Raw genomic sequence first — 17,766 nt, forward strand, 5'->3', positions numbered from 1 at the left:
AACATGTTATCATACTAGTCTGACAGTTCTATCAAATACTCTTTTATCTCAGTAACTTTAAAAAGTAGAATGCCACCATAAAATTTAGGGCATAAGTGACATTTATCAGCAGAGAGAAAAAGAATAATCTCTCTCCTTGGAAAGTGAATAAGAAAAAAAGTGTGTAAAAGCATCTTCAGAAAATTCTAGGCTCCCACTTCAGGATGCTGTTAGTATACTGATCTGATTTGGGACTGGGCTCGGTTTCATAAGCTTTGATTCAGCAAGATTTACTGTGTAGATAAGATAATCAAACAAATAAGGAATCTTCTGAAAAAAATATAGAGCAAGAGGTTACTGGGGGAATCCAGCATGTAGTGACTTATGACTTTGTTTCCTAGGTCGAGTCAGGTGACACTCTATTCTTGATTTGAAACAAGGACAAAGCTTTTATTGGACAATGCTCTTATCTCAAGCAGAAGGCCATCTACACACCAGTTACATAAATCCTTTTTTTTTTCCTGCCACTACTGGAATTCAGAATAAAGTCCGAATGACTCCGCCCATCCCAGATTGAAGCTGAAGCCAAACAAAACACCAACCGCAGTTTCTTTAAGGCCCAGATGGTCATGACCTTGAGCGTATTTTCTCATGTGAACCAGCTGCCTATGGGTCACACTGCGGTACATTGCATGGTGCTCGTCAGCTCCAATTATGAAGATGTTAACACTTTCATTAGCTCTGAAATGGAACAACCCAATGCCCTGAACAACAGGCTTTTTCTTCTAGAAAGGACAAAAAAAGTCAGGATAAAATACCCAAGCACAGGCTGCACACAATGGACCAGACCTCGCTCTTCACATTTAATGGTTTCACTAAAGTCATCCGTGAGATACACAGGAGTCCCATTTGATGAGTCCACAGCTATTCCCTCAAATTAACACTTTAATAAAGGCAGATTAAAAGGATACCAGGTTACCAAGTGGTGCAGTTAAAGAATCCACCTGCCAATGCAGGAGATGCAGGAGACTGGGGTTCAATCCCTGGGTTGAGTTACAACCTTGGGCCGTATGTGTTAACCTGTCAAGATTCAGCAGACTTTACCCTTAACACACCCTTCTACAGAGCCCATTAGATATATGGCACATAAATATATGATAAACACTTTAAAAACACCATTATTTCCATTTTCTGCCTACCTCTCCCACTAGGCAAGTAACTCCTCAAAGGGAGAGATGATGCATTATGCACCTTTGTGTTACAGCATCTTAACAGTGCCTCAGTTCAGTTCAGTCGCTCAGTTGTATCCAACTGACCCCATGGTATCGTGACCCCATAGACTGCAGCACGCCAGGCTTCCCTGTCCATCACCAACTCCCGAAGTTTTAACAGTGCCTAGCTTGGAGCAAATACACAAAAATAAACATTTGCTGAGGCACTTCCCTGATGGTTCAGCGGCTAAGTCTCTGCTCCCAATGCAGAGGCCTGGGTTCAGGTCTCTAGATCCCACATGCTGCAACTAAGAGTTCACATGCCACAACTAAACATCCCATGTAAAAAAAAAAAAAAAAAAATCCCATGTGTAGCAACTAAGATCTAGCACAAACAAATTAATTTTTTAAAAAACATTTGTTGAATGAAATGAATGGGATGACATGGGTTTTATTAAAAATAAGCAACCCCACATCAAGCTGATTAATACAAGATAATAGGGTTAATCCTTCCCAAGGAAGTCTAAGACTGTGGGTTATCACTGAGGGGTGATCAAAAGGCTTATTCCAAGCCTTCAAGCTGTAACAACACAGCCATTTTACTAGGGAGATGTAAAAAAAACAAAGGTTCAGAGACAGTTGCCTGAAAGAGAGCCTTCAGAAAGCCTTCAGAGGACAACTGTTACTAGAAAAAAGCCAATTTGATCACAAGCTTACTTGGCCTTTACTATTTCAACAGTGGACAGTGGCTTATTCATTCAGTTCTTATTTTATCTTCAATTTTCTTTTTTGAAGGACATATAGTTATGCTTGTTTCTGGGTATATACCAACAAAATTACTATAGACTAAAAAGTTACTGAATTTGTCCTCACAGGGTTTTCAATTTGCTCTGAACCACAACGTTTATATGTATATTTGTATTATACTTTCATAATTGAGAGAAAACAGTATGTTAGGAGCACAGCTTTAGAGTTAGCAAAGTTTGATTTTCAGCTCCAGTATCTCCTAGAAATGTGTGTCCTCGGGCAAGTTCCTTCACTTCTAGAATCCTGAGCTTCTCCTGGATGAAACAGGGTGATCCCTACCTTTCAGGTGTCTTGGGTCATCTTTCATGTTGAAAGAAGAAATTAAAGAAACATGCAATCAGTGCCCTTTACTGTTAATCCTGCTGTTCATGCACCCAACCACACTTAACTTGAGCCCATGGACTGTAGCCCGCCAGGCTCCTCTGTCCGTAGGATTCTCCAGGCAAGAATACTGGAGTGAGTTGCCATGCCCTCCTCCAGGGGATCTTCCCAACGCAGGGGTCGAACCTGGCTATCCTACATTGCAGGCAGATTCTTTACCATCTGAGCCACTGGGGAAGCCCAAGAAATGCACAGTCAGTGACCTTTACCATTACTACTGCTGTTCACGTATCCAACCCATATTTAACTTGAGGGCTGCCTTAAAAATCCTCACAAGAAACAACTTCCCTGATATGTATTAAAAGGTTTAGTGGGGTACTGAATGGAGTAAGTCTAACACAGGAAGATGTCACAGCATTCCCACCCACTGTCCGGTCACTGCTGGGGGTCTGAGAGGCAAACAGTCGGGCGGACCTGACATCTGCACAGGGACTTTTCTTCTGCGGCTTCTCCTTCAGTCAAGCTCAGAGGTCTCAGACTTTAACACGCCCGAGAACTACTATCCAAGGTTGTTTATCCAAAATCATGCATACACTACCCTGATGAGCCACTCAAGGGACTTCAGGGATAATTCACTATACCAACTTACCTTACTTTTTAACTTCTGATTCAAACTTCTATGTAAAATTGTCATATGCTCCTTAAAAGTACATAAAAATTCTTAAGGAAAGAAAGAAAAATAAAGAGAAAGGTCTGAGCAACAAACTAGCAGCAAATAATAGCTTTAAAAAAAAAGCTGCATTTCAACCCATGGCTTTAAGCAGATAAAATGGGCCATTCCAAGTCCTGGGTGCCTTCAGAGGGCCTTTACTGAGAAGTGCACTGCTACACTCATCAAACATTCCATTCCCCAACTGGATGTCTCCCCGATCCAGAACAGTGACAAGACTGCAGTTTGTTCAAAAATCTATTGAATTCAACAAGTGGCAGAGAGCTGTGACGACAGAGCCAATTATTAACACAAGGAGTAGCTTCGCTGCGGCAAAGCAAACCGCCTCCTGCAGCCCCGGGGCCCAGGCTCCCGGAGGTTTCCCCACACATCAAGTCTGAAGCCACAAGAACAGGGGACATTCCTCTTGCTGTTCCCTTCGGCTGCCCCGGGGTCCAAGGAACCCCCTCCTGGCCCTAAGGCTTGACAAATCAAGCCCTAATTACACCTGCTTGTGGGCTCATCCCTGCCTGACCCCCATCAGACAGATCTTAGATTTTTTTTTTAATGAAAGTCAATTTTATGCTGTGAAATTCACATCTACAGTGTACAATCTGATGATTTTTGACAGGTTACATTTGTAAAACCAACACTCCAGCCTAGATTAGAACATGTTCATCACTCTAGGAATTTAGTGTGCCTCAGTCTCTCTCCCCAGAAGCAATTACCCCTGTGATTTCTATCGCCGTGTAATTATGAATCAGTCAGATCTTAAATGAGAGGAAGCCACCTCACAACACCTACTTTATTCTCCTCACAGCACTTCCCAGCATTGGAAATTCAGGTCCATTTATGTCTCTCTACCAAGGCAGGAGACACAGGAGATCTGGGTTCAATCCCTGGGTCGGGAAGATCCACTGGAGAAGGAAATGGCAACCCACTCCAGTATTCTTGCCTGGAGAATCCCATGGACAGAAGAGACTGGCAGGCTATAGGCCACGGGTCACGGAAAGTCAGACACGACCGAGCACGCATGCAAGCATGCATGATGCACCCCTTTCACGTCTGGCTGCCCCCACCACCCCTTCCCACTGCTGGAATGTAAGCTCCTTGAGGGCAGACAACCGGTGGGCCTCATGCAGCTCCACATCCTCTAGAGCCCACAACACTGCCTAGCACATAGCAAGTGCTCGATAAACACTTCCAGACTGTCTAATTAAGGTATAAACCCTTCTTAAGCAGTGACACGTGAGCAAAACTGCACAATGTAGAATAAAAAGTGTAGTCTAGCAGTGGTTGGGACAAAGCTAGCATCGCTCCACTTCCTATTCCAAGGAAACTGTTTCTGAACACTCAAAATACAGAAATGATGCTTTCCCTCTCAACCCTCAGGACTTCCCTGTAGCTCAAATGGTAAGGAATCTGCCTGCAATGCACAAGACCCGAGTTTGATCCCTGGGTTGGGAAGATCCTCTAGAGAAGGGAATGGCAATCCTCTCCAGTATTCTTGCTTGGAGAATCCCATAAACAGAGAAGCCTGGAGGGCTATAGTTTGTGGGATCACAAAGAGTCGTGTGGACACAACTGAGCGATTAATACATCAGCCTCTCAACCCTCAGAGCCCAGAACATCTATCACTATATCGATGCAAGACTCATATACTCAAGGGACAGCTTTTATGTGAGTGAATTTAGTCTAGGGGGTACATGAAGAGTGAAGAATAAGAGGCCAACATTTAAGGACTTCATAACTAACTTGAAAATATGCATAATGTGATACAGTAGAAATGAGCCCGTTCTCTCATCAGACAGGCCTGGATTCAAATCGTGCCTCCATCCTTAGGAAGCACCCACCTTATCACTCTGAGCCTCACTGCCTCATTTGTAAAAGGAAGATCGTATCTCCCTCCAAGGGCTGCCAAGAGCATTAAAGATAGGCGTATAAAGCACAGAAAACATAAACAGCATCTTATTTGACCCTGGAATGCCCGTGGAGTTTTAGTGATGGAGGACCTAGGATGAGCTCACCAACCTCTCCACCTTCTTCGGTAACTTCAAGCCACATACCTTCAGGCCCTCATGGATTAAGAACTCTGAGAATTGCAATTATTTGCAAACACTTCACAAACAACAAAGCACTAAAATGCTACAGTAAGGAATGCTGCTCACTGAGACCTGCCTGACTCCCAACAACGAAGGGAATATTGTGAAGGACATTTCACTTAAGGAAAGCCCCACAGTACAGTTCCACCACTCACTTGATGACAGCTCATCATGACACACCAATCTGGCTTCGAAACAGTGAAAAACCACGGACCTCCTTTGGTCATTTCCACTGCCTTCCTCCTCTTCTGATTCACCAGTTTTCCGTAAGGAGTCAGGCAAAAGCATGATGCCAACTTATCATCTCTGAATGCTTAGTGTTCCTGGGCACCTACTACAGTCAAGTGCTATGCGGAGTACCAAGATGAGTGAGAAGCTGCGACAAAGTGTCATTTCAACACAAAAGCAAGTTATGTGCAATTAACAATCAGCCCAGAAGGGCCAGTTAGATAGGTTCTTGGAGCAGCTAGTCAATTCCCAGGCCTGTTTCAGCAGGCACAGTTCTCTGATCAAGTCAGTAATTATCTGCTAAGACCTTTCCCTGGGCCAAGCACTGCGCTGGACAAGGAGAAACTGCCAGGACCTGTAAGATGTGATCCTTGGCTTCCAGGAGCCCACAGTGCAAGCTCGCAAATAAAACAGGGACACAAACAGATGGCCAACAGGGTAATGAGTAGCTACAAAGCTACACATAAAAGCATCCCCTTATTTTACAGACACACCTCACACAAGGTAATACTTAATCCCAGGCCTCATAAGTAAAAGAAATAAGTCACACTATAAAGAGATCAAAGAAAGGAGTTGTTTTTCCCACCTCCCCCAAGTTGATGCTGGATCCATAAGGACATGAGAAAGAGACGGGATTTCAGAAGAACCCTGAACGCCAGATATAATTTTAAGGAGCAAATAAGCAAAAGGAGTACATCATGTGCAAGAGAATCACGTGAGGAAAGACATAGCGGCGGGAAAGTACAAGCCTGCTCTATGAGCAGACGTAAAGGCCACGTCAGGGTGTACAAAGTAAACAGGAGAGAAGATGGGTCTGGCCAGACTGTGGTGGTTTCAGTCGCCAAGTCGTGTCCGACTCTTGCAATCCCATGGACTGTAGCTCGCCAGGCTCCTCTGTCCGTGGGGTTCTCCAGGCAAGAATACTGGAGTGGGTGGCCATTTCCTTCTTCCAGGGTATCTTCCTGACCCAGGAATTGAACCTGGGTCTCTTGCATTGCAGGCAGATTTTTTACCGACTGAGCTATGAGGTCAGACTGTGGAAGGCTTCAATGAGAAAGCAGGTGTGGGAGGGGAGCAGGGGCTATAGAAGTTACAGAGAGGATGAAAGGTAAACCATTGACAACAAACATGGCCAAAGAGCTTCTCAAACTGGATCAATGTCTAAAGTAACATAACAGGGTTCTGATGAGAAAACTGAACCAAAAGATGAGATTCACAATCTTATATTTTTTAATATATCTTAACATTAATCTTACATTTTTAATATTTCAAACAAGTCATCATGATGGCAAAAACCTAAAGGCTGAAACTTAGGCTTCAAAGTGAATACACAAAACCTGTATTTGCAAATACCTAATTCCAAGGGCACAAAGGGCACGTACTCGTTGTCACTGTGGAAATCCCACCCCCATTCATGCTTTATTCTAGGAACACAAATCAAAATATATTTTTCTCAGTATTATGAAAACCAGAGATACTCTACCAAAAAAATAAAAATACCATTATGGTTATCGATGATGATGTAACTGAAAGCAACAGTAAGATGTTGTAATGTCAATATCTCCTAAGGGTGAGGCCTGATTGAACTGAAGAAATCTCTCAAAGGAAGTGGTAGAAACCTCATGGTTAGAGCCATTTAGAATCAGACCACAAGGCACAATCCTGTGGCCTATTTTCTGCCACGTAAGTCTGGCCACTCCAAAAGTAAGTTCAGGTGAGCAACTGCGGCTGGGGAGGCAAGGAGCCAAGTCAAACCTTATGTGAAAAACAGGGAGACCGCGACTCTGATTCCTGAACCCAAGCTGGTTACAGCATTGTTTTCACTCTGTGAAAATCCATCAGTCTGTACACTGATGAAAAAGGCCCATTTCCGTTTGTACATTACTCGCCAATAAAAAAAAATGTTAAGGATGATTAGGAGATACCATCCCAAAGAACAACAAAAAGAAATTTATAGCAAAGTTAATGAAATTTCTGACAATTACTGGTGAAATAAAATACAGCTGTCTAATGTTAAAAAATTACTCCATTAAATGAAGACTGAGACCTGGTACTCTTGATGAAAGTGAAAGAGGAGAGTGAAAAAGTTGGCTTAAAGCTCAACATTCAGAAAACTAAGATCATGGCATCTGGTCCCATCACTTCATGGGAAATAGATGGCGAAACAGTGTCAGACTTTATTTTTGTGGGCTCCAAAATCACTGCAGATGGTGACTGCAGCCATGAAATTAAAAGACACTTACTCCTTGGAAGGAAAGTCATGACCAACCTAGATAGCATATTAAAAAGCAAAGACATTACTTTGCCAACAAAGGTCCATCTAGTCAAGGCTACAGTTTTTCCAGTGGTCATGTATGGATGTGAGAGTTGGACTGTGAAGAAAGCTGAGCACCGAAAACTTGATGCTTTTGAACTGTGATGTTGGAGAAGACTCTTGAGAGTCCCTTGGACAGCAAGGAGATCCAACCAGTCCATCCTAAAGGAGATCAGTCCTGGGTGTTCATTGGAAGGACTGATGCTGAAGCTGAAACTCCAATACTTTGGCCACTTCATGCGAAGAGTTGACTCATTGGAAAAGACCCTGATGCTGGGAGGGACTGGGGGCAGGAGGAGAAGGGGACGACAGAGGATGAAATGGCTGGATGGCATCACTGACTCGATGGACATGAGTTTCAGTAAACTCTGGGAGTTGGTGGTGGACAGGGAGGCCTGGCATGCTGCGATTCATGGGGTCGCAAAGAGTCAGACATGACTGAGCGACTGAACTGAGACATGGTAAACTCTCAGATGATCTGAAGATTTCTCATCCAAATCAATGCTTTCCAAAAAGCCTACCCTGAGGCTCAAAACTTCTACAGTGAAAGGACACTGGAGAAGCTGAATGGTCCCACATGCCCAGGAGGCCACACAGTTCTAAGTCTCCCAGGGTTCACATCTAGATGGCCTCATTAGTGGGCAATAGAAAGACGATCATGGGTCACGCCTGGAAAATCACCAGTTTCAAGTTTATAGCATCCTGGTCTGAAGACATCTGGCCTGAACTGACTTACTAGGTTCATCAGGCAGAAGTCCTTGGGGAAACAATCCTCATTGAGCAAAACTGTCGCTAAAGAGGAAAAGCTTCCCTGGAAGCAGCAGAAGGCTGAACATACTGGGGAGGGTTAAGAACTCAAAGTGACCTACAAACCTATTAAATATTTTACACATTCATCACCTTTCCATGTAGGTTTCCCAACTTTCCACAAACAAGATATTAAGTAGTACTGAATTCATAGAGCAATGTTGCCACGGTGCAGGTCCAATCATGTTCTATCTAGCTTCTCCTAGTTATCCTAAGGCTTCCTCCTACACACACACAAAGATCACTGTTCACTGAAGGCAGATGAGATTATTTGCAATCTTTTTGCCACTGTAAAAATCATCTTCTTAACCTTCTCCAAAGTAAAATTCCGTTATTCTTTAATATTCCCATCTAAATCCATGCCTTCTTTTGCCCTCTCCCAAATACTAGGAAGCTTCATATGCTCATAAACCAACTACCTAGGAAGATTTATATTTCCAGATGAAAATGAGCCAATAATTGCTTCTATTCTTTCAGCTGAGAAAACCACGTATGTTGTTCCCTTAACCCCAAACGCTAAAGATTAAGAATAAGGGGAATGTCTATTTGCTTATAACTATTAAAGGAATAACTAGAGTCTTACACTGAGAACAATCGGCTCATTCTTGACCTAGCATCCTATTTATCTTTCTATTCTCAAAGCTAATTGCTCATATAAGCATGCCAATTTGCCTTGATTATAGGAGTCTTAATAAACGAACATTGTTTACATTTCACAAGTATATTTGAATTTCACTCCAGGAAGCCAAGCTCATCAAGTCTTTGTAAGTGGTAAAACCAGAGATCAAAGCAAAAAGCCTGCACTGAACCAACAAAAAAATTAGGCTTGAGAATAGAGGCCTAAGCAAAAATACAATTGATTTATTGGTTGTTCTATCCCAGTAGTAAACCTCAGGGTCACTGTTCACTCTTAAGCTATGATGTATAGAACTTCCTCTGCAAATTATCATTATGATTATTTGACAGCCATTTCTTAAATGCCTAGTTAAATAAAACTAATATTCAAAAAAAAAAACAAAACTAATATTCAACAGGCTTTGACCCATCTCTTTTTTCTTATCTTATATTTCTCATCTTGGTGCTTTTGGTTGAATCAAGTATCTTTAGGAGCTTTTTTTTTTTTTCACCCTCCTCAACTTTGCCTAATTTCTCTAGATTTTCACTTTGGTTTTAACTCTTATGCTTGGTCTCTGGGGCAGAGAGGGAGAGAAGAAAAACGACTCTGGCACATGGCTCTCAACCAGGGCTGCACACTCACATCTAAGGCGCTTTAAAAATTCTGACACCCAGGTCACACTCCAGAGGAACTGATCAGAATCTCTGGAGGTGGGACCCGGGCACCTGTCTTTTTGAGGGTCCCAGGTGATGCTGACTTTGCCAAGTTTGAAAAGCACCAATTTGGCTTGTCAATCCCTTTGTCACCTACTTTAAATAAAGTACTCAGCCAAACTTCACAGGGACAAGAAACACCAAGGGAGAGAGGGCAGGTTCCTGAGCAAAGCCTCAACACAAGGCAGGACCTTAGAGAGGTGACTGACCAGCACAGACATGGGGCCAAAATGTGAACGACTTGACACTGTTCCCAAAGCCAACAAGTTTCAAGGATAAACCAAGTCTGGTGCACCATCTACCATACAGAAGTCAGTCAAGGGAGGTTACTCCTGGAGACAGCAAGGACTAGACACCTCAAAGCTTTCAGCTTCTGGGGCAATGGATATAGCAGCTTATCAATGCAACAAAGCTTCTTCAGCAAACAAGAAAAGTAGACAAAGGTTACATGTGAAACAAGAGTCACTGAAGTCAGTTCCAGGTGGCATAAGAGTGATGAAGATGTGTCCAGGGAAACAGCTTTGGTGTGCCATAGAAACTATAGAGAGTTTGTGACAAGGTGCCCACCCGAGCTCTGATGCCACTGGGCATGTTTCCTTGGTCAGTTTAAGAGTGTGAAAAGAAAGTACTCTTCTGTCCACAACAAATACCACCATACTTCCAAAGTAGGGACTTGGTTTTTCCCAATTTCGAGCCATCCTGGTCCATGTTTGTGGACCTCAGTTGACTCACAGTTCAGGAAACAACTCTCTGACCTACCAGCTCTTTCTCAGACATCCCTTCCAAATTATATCCCATCCACCGGAAAAGGCATAGTCCGTGGTGTTGTGTTGGAAGGGCGGCTGGCAGAGAAAAGAGGATGGGGTGACTAGGGAGGAGTGGGAAGATCACCCTGCAGTCTGAGCAGACACCATCCTAAAGGAAAGACAAGACATCCTAAAGGAGGTGAGTCACCTCCACCTATACTGTTCAGGTAGGTGAGAACCAAGAGGATGCAGGAGCCTCTCTGTAGAGACCAGGAACCCCAACGTCTATGGGTAGATTTCTTACAATGAAAGAAGGTAGGAAAGGTCCCCACTCTAGAGACGAAGAGCCTGTCTACAAGATGGGGGCTGCCAAGCATCTGCATACCTGGGAGCCCACCTTCCCTCCTAAGCAATTCCAGTCTGTGCTTTTACAGGGATTCACTGCCTTTCTAAGAGGAGTCCAGGTTCTAGCGCTCTCTTGCAAAGGAGACACAACCATCTGGCCTCAGTGCCTCACTAGTTAGCCACTTTTTATCTGTTACTTGCTCAGATACAAGGACCAGGAAGCCCACTTCACCTTGTCCTTACTCCCCAAACCCTAAGTATGAAAAGAGCACAGTTCATGAAGACCAAGTTCTCCAGGCCACAGCTTTTATAAAATTGAATGAATTTCCAGAAACAAGCATGAGCCTATACTACTTTTTTGCTTCTTTGAGCCCAGGAGGAGCCTTCAAGGAGATCCTTCCCCAGTCTTGGATGCTATAATTCTATTTCCAACACCTGCAGTTAGCAGACCTGCCCCAAGAAAGGTACCACGCAAGGCATTCACTAGCTGGATCCTGGGCTCAGAAAGACTTTCCAATTACCAGCATTTTTCATACAGCTTCTGTCTTAGCAATGCTAATTGGGAAGCTCCTTCTCCAATTTTTGACAACTCTAAATATTAAAAACACTTTTTCTTATGCTTATGTGACTTTCAGTCATCCACCATGGAAATGCTCTTCTCCATACAACACAAACTACAGCTCACTCTTCTACACAAAACATCAATGAGAAGTCGGCTAATGGATCACAATATAATGTTTCAGAAATTTTACACTTCCAAGAGCTATGATTTCAAAAATCTCATGACTATCCTAACAGTTTTGTCAAACCGTATTCCCATTTACAGAGGAGAAAAACCAAGGATCACAGGAAAGATCATTTGCCCAAGTTGGTGCAGGAGATGATGATTCTAGAAACTACATCTGCCACTCCTGGGGCCAATGCTCTTTGCTAAATCAAAGGCCACATGTGCAAGTAATTCTTATCACTGAAGGGTTAAGGGCAAGCATACCCACTCCCCTCTGCATTTCATCAGTTTAACGCAGCTGCCAGTCTCCCAATGGAGCCAAGCATTTATAATTCAGAGAAAAGCTTTTGATCAACCCTACCTTAGAAACCCAAATATACCTTCAGTTTTTATTGAGATTTTTAGAAAATTATTGGAAATGCACCCTGATAATGATGAAAAGTACCACTGTACACATATATTCCCACTCTGGAAAATAAAACAATTCAGGGGTTACTGCCTGGAAGAGGTAGTAACAACACTCCATCCTTCCCCCTTCTCACTCGCCTTTTCCCTCTCAACAGGAGAAAAGCGAGAAAATAAATCAGCATGCCTCTGATGATGGCCTAACTTCACTCCTACCCATCCATCTGCTCCGTGGACTTCATGGCAAAGGCTCTCCATGGAAGAGGTTGAAAAGGAACAACATCATGCAGAGGGAAATAGATTGAAATGTTAAAACCTGACCTTCCTTGTCCTTTTCACAAGTCATTACATTTGGAGTGCATGCATCACACTGACAGGCTATCTCTCCCCTCTGCTCTGGGAAGTCCAGACTTCCCAAAAAAGGCAGTTCAAGTCTGCCTTGAAAGGAAAAACTGAAAAGTACACTTTTGGACCAAATCGATATTTAACTCCATGCCTAAAAACAGAATAGCACAGTGAAGATGCCAAAATGAATGACATCTAAAGAGAAACATTAAGTACACCGCACTTGGGTCGCTTCGAAGACATTTCTGCCAACTTTATAGTTTTGAAACTTGTACTTACCAGATTCAAGTTTTTTTTTTTTAAACAGCTTTATTGCTAGTTCCAGGCCTTTCTGTTCTTGTTCTTTCTTACCAGTTGTAAGCCGAAGGAAGCATAATATAATATTGGGGGTGGGTGGGGAGGCAGGGAGTAGAGATACAAATCTGGGTTAAAAATCCTAGACTGGGTATCTAATAACTTAAGTAACTTCAGTCAATTTAAGTAATCTTAGTTCCTCATCTTTAATATTGCTGATAGCTGGAGTCATTGTGAGGATTAAGTGAGAACAGGGAAGCATAGGGCATACTCAGAGTAGATGTTCAGAAAATGTTCCCATTTCTTCCTAAGTATGGTGACCACATTCAACCTCAGGGCCAAGAAAAAAACTGAAAAGGAAACCGACTCAAACTAATCACACACCAAAGTAGTTCCTGGTGTTAAACATAAGATACTACAGCCCTAAGCCATCACTTCCAAATCTGTGTTTTTGAATCTGCTCGCAGAGTAGCCTGACATCTGCTATCACACAGATATGGCAGCTGGGATGGAGGGCTTACAATTTATCTTTTCCTCTGAGACTCAGAAGGGACAGCTCCTAGACACAGGGATTGAGGGGCTTACATTTTAAATTGTAAACAGTGATGGCAAGCCAAAAATCAGTGAACAATATACAGAGCATCTAATGTCCAAAGAGTTATTCTTGGACAATCACTTGTTCACCACACCCAAAAATCACTTTCAGAGCATCATCTCTGAGAATAAAGGTCATGGGAGTATTGTGTGTGTGTGTGTGTGTGCATGCCCAACAATTAGACAAAGTTTAACAAATGTAATAATCACTTGGATAATTATAAATGTGCGGGACCCAAAAACAACAGCCAATATTACTCATAAAATATACAAAATAAAGACAAAATACCTTAAAGGAACAAAGACTGAAGCAGATGACTGAATTTATAATTTATGAAACACTTCCATGGAAGAGTGCAACGCAAACATTGTACACACACAAAGGTACATTACCTTATAGCTCTATCTGACAGGGAGGTCCAAGGATGCCAATAGTTAAGTGTATAAAGGAGTCAGTAATTGTTTCCCTTAAATATAAGGTTTATAACTATCATTGTAATAATGAACACAAGTTCAGGGAGGGAGAAGATTCTTTAGGAGGTTTTTAACTCAAGATTTGGATCCAATTTTCACTAGTCATTAAGTACGGAAGTTCAGTAACTGAAATCTCTATTCAAGAATTCCATTTTTTTCCTGTTAAAAGAACTTTTTAGAGTCTATCCCTTCACTGTTCTTAATTCAGCAATCTTTCACTCTCTCATCTTTCCTTCATGCCCAGTACTTTTCTAGATATACACAGTTTAACTTATATGGACTGAAGAGGGGATAGTCACTGAGTAGGTTTTATCTCAAGATTTTTGATAAATAGATGGACTTCTGTTATTCAAATTTTTATTTACTCTTCCTCAGTGCTTTAAATATTCTAGAGCTTTGTGGGGTGAGAGGAATTACTTTCCATGTCTGAGGGCTCAATCATTGCTGCAAGCCATGTTTACAATGAGGTATTTGTATACTTTTCTATACAGTATTACTATCCAGTTTTCCTCCCAAAAACTTACATGATCTTTATCATATAGGAAATAAAACTAGTGTCAATAATGCCCAAAGGATTCCCACTGTGTGAGGGCAGAGAATTCCTCCATACACATGCTTTGAACATTACTACCTATAACCTGTCCTTCAAGCTTGATCTCCAGAATTAAATGGTTTGAGCTGATCTGTCAAGTAATTCATGAAGAAAAAGCACAGTTGAGAGCATCACATGGACACCTTTAGAAAAAAACTGACCACAAGAGAAGTCGCCGTAACTCTGTACTTCTATCAGCCCATAAAAAGGATTCCTTTTAACTCCCCCTACAGATCTCCGAACAGCAGCTGGAGCTGACTAGGGAGTTACATTGAACACCACATCAATGGTCCAAGTGCATCCCTAACAAGAGGGCTCCCAAGCTGATACTTTCCCAAAAGCTTTGTCTTAACCCAAAAAAGGTCAGCCTGGTACTTTTTAGTTTTGTTGTTGGTTTGTTTTGAAAGGTGCAAAATATTATAAACAGTTAAAGAAAGGAACCGCATCCAGTGCTTGTGTATGACAGAGTAAAAGGAGCTACACAGTAACCACTGCCACAAAGAGCTTGAGAGGTAGAAACATGAATTTCTATATACTAAATCTGTGCCTTCTAGATTTAACAGTAACACAGATCCACCATATTAATGATGGGACATTATTTTCCTAAAGGGTAATTCATACCATGTGTCATTAATCAGCAGGGTAACTCAAAGCTCATGCAAAACATGCTATCCCAGTTGAGAACTTAATTGCATTATTGTTATTATCTGGTTTGCCTGCGTCACTGGCCCTCCCACTTCAAGTGTACCGTACACACACACACACCCCCCCAGCACACACACACCCACCCACCCACCCAGGCTGTGTCACTGGCCCCCCCCACTTCAAGTGTACACACACACACACCCAGCACACACAACCCGCACACGCACACCCACCCAGCACAGCATGGACATTAAGACAGAACACCCAAGGCTAGGAGGTAAGAACCATATAGTCTGGTAGAAAGAGGATTTTGAACCAAAAAGGTTTATCCCTGGAAAGACAGGCCAAGTTTGCACCCAGGCTGCCTTCTAAAGTAATTAAGCCTATGCAGTTCCATTTCAGGGTGTTTCATTCTGCACAACAATGGGAGCAGCTGTGTGAGATCTCAGACCACGGAGTGCACGACAGGCAGCCTCATCCATCTCGCCACAGCCACCACGGAGTTTCCCGTCGTGTGAAAAAGCTCGTGGGCTCTTCTTCCAAAGAGCACAAAGCTAATCTGCCATCCAGAACAGTCCCCATATTAAACCAGTCCTTTTCAAGGGTCTAAAGAAAGGCTTTTTCAACGTCCCAGCGTTCTTCAGACTCTGGTCAATCCCCAAAGTTGGGAGGTTACATGCCCAAATCCCGTATGCAGACGCGAAATTCGACTGCCTTAAGCACAAGTTTCTCTTGCTGCCTACCATTGTAGGAGGTACAGGTAACTAGCTAGGAAAAGGCAACCGTACGAGTGCAAGTATCAGAACGCGTCGAATCTTGCCTGTTTCCCTCCCAACACCCCTTAAGAGAGGCTGGGACACTAAAAGTCGAAGTCTGGGGACTAACTGCGGTCCAGACGTCGGCTGGGGCGGGGGGAAGACCGCCACACCCTCCTGAGCTCACAGCACTGACAGACTCAGGCTGGGAGGGGCCCAGAAACTTACACCCAGCAAGGAAAGGCAGAAAGGAGTCTTCAAGTGTCTCAGATTTACAAAGCTGGAAAGCTAGGAGAAGCGGATTCCGGGAGGGAGTCAGAGATTTGGCGAGGGGAGGGGAGGGATCCCTAGAGTCAGGACAGCTTGCAACATGTCCCCGCAAAACTGCACATTTTTGTGGTTTGTTTTAACATTTAAGACCAAAAGGAACGCGCCGAGGCGAAGCTTCTCTCTCGCCGGTTTCAGATGTCCCCCTCCTCGCTTAGGGACTGGGACGCCGCACTGCCGCGGCTTTCCTTCTCTTTCCCTTTTGGGGGAGCTCCCCTCGGCCAAGCCAGACGTCCGCCACCAAGTTCGCCTTCGCGCACCGCGCCGCCCTCAACCCGCCACATGCGCCCATCAGCCCCGAACCCCGCAGGGCCCCGGCTGGGCGCCCGCTGGATGGTTCTCGAGGACTCGGGGTTTGCGGGGAGTTTTTTTTCTTAAACAAAAAGCCTTAGCGGCCAGCCGCCCCCTCCTCCAAGCCCGCGCCACCTTCCCTTCACGCCCACGCCGCACCTCCCCGGCACACGCGCCGCGAGGTGCCTCTCCCGCCAGACAATGGGTTCGGGGCCGGCCAGTCAGCCAACCCCCAACCCCGTGCCCCATCCCGGGACCCCAAGAAGGCTTGGAGCGGGGAGGTCGGAGGAGGACGGAGAGGAGGCCAAGGGAGGCCACAATAAGCGAAGTGGGCGCCTCCCCCTTGGGACCGGGGATTCGCTCCCGGCGCGGGGAGAAGGGGAGGGGGCGGGGGTCAGCTGCACCGCCTGGTCTGGGGCCCCGGGGCCCGGCTCCCGGCCGCCGCCGCGCACTCACCAGCACGATGGCAAATCGCTCCTCCAGTTCACCTGGCTCGGGCATCGGTAGCTTCAAAGGCACGTTGTGCGCCCTGAAATCGGTCTGCTGTGAATCCATGCTCCCGGCGTTGCCCATGTTGGCTGCACGCCGGGGCAGGGGGCTGCTCCGGGCCCCCTGCGTCCGCGTCGGAAATCAGAACAGCTCCCGGCGGCCGGCTCCCGCCCGCTGGCGCGACCAGCCCGGCTCCCCGCCCTCCGCTGCGCCCCGGCGAGTGTGCAGCGCGCGCCGCTCCCTAGCAGCGCTCCGAGCCGAGCCGCCCCCCGGCCTGCCTCATGCTCCCCGCCGCCCCAGCGCCGCCCCGGCCTCCTTTCCTCGGGAGGGGTCGTCAGGGCGCTGGGCGCCTATCTGCATGTTGCTCCGCTGGCACGCCGCCCCCTGCCAGCGATAGCGGCCAGTGGGCGCGTGGTTGCTCGGACTTGGTCTCCCGCCGGGACAGTGATCGCCGCTGACACTTCCAGCTCTACGCCGGCGATCACGACGCTAGCTCGACCAGCACCTAGAGCAGACAAATGCAGCTCCGCGCTCCCGACACAATGCCCCCTCTCGCCCGGCCCCCGCCCCCGGCCCGGCTCCGCCCACTCGCCCCGCGGACTGCCGGGACCAGTAGTTTCTGCCCAAAGTGTCTGCACGCAGAAACCACGCCCGCTCTGGAGGGCCCGGCTGGGTTAGGACCGCTTGCGCACCTTTGGGAAGTGTCACTTTTGACCCTCAACCCCACGCCACTCCAGTGGAAGAGATACTAATCGTCTACATCGATTAGTAGGCACTCAGGCACATTTGGCAAGTGAATGAATTAGCCAATCAGTCAATGATTGAATGCACGCATTCTGATTTAAATTTCAGGAGCTGTTCAACAGGAGACCTCATGGGTATTGGCAACTTCCTGCGTCATAAACTGGGATGTGGGTCCATGGGTGTTTG

At 45.1% G+C, this 17,766-nt stretch overlaps 1 protein-coding gene across 5 annotated transcripts in view; it reads right to left on the minus strand.

Annotated features, from left to right (window-relative positions):
• FMNL2 (formin like 2) overlaps nt 1-17,392 on the minus strand; it is a 327,350-nt gene extending 309,958 nt beyond the window's left edge. For all 5 annotated transcript variants that reach the window (XM_043894012.1, XM_043894009.1, XM_043894011.1 and 2 more), the window contains exon 1: nt 16,804-17,392. In XM_043894012.1, the coding sequence (XP_043749947.1) occupies nt 16,804-16,920 (117 nt within the window). In that variant the 5' untranslated portion in view covers nt 16,921-17,392. The remainder of the gene's footprint in view (nt 1-16,803) is intronic.
• Nucleotides 17,393-17,766: the final 374 nt, after the last annotated feature.

Source organism: Cervus elaphus, chromosome 33 (assembly GCF_910594005.1).
Source record: "Cervus elaphus chromosome 33, mCerEla1.1, whole genome shotgun sequence".
NCBI lineage: Eukaryota > Metazoa > Chordata > Mammalia > Artiodactyla > Cervidae > Cervus > Cervus elaphus.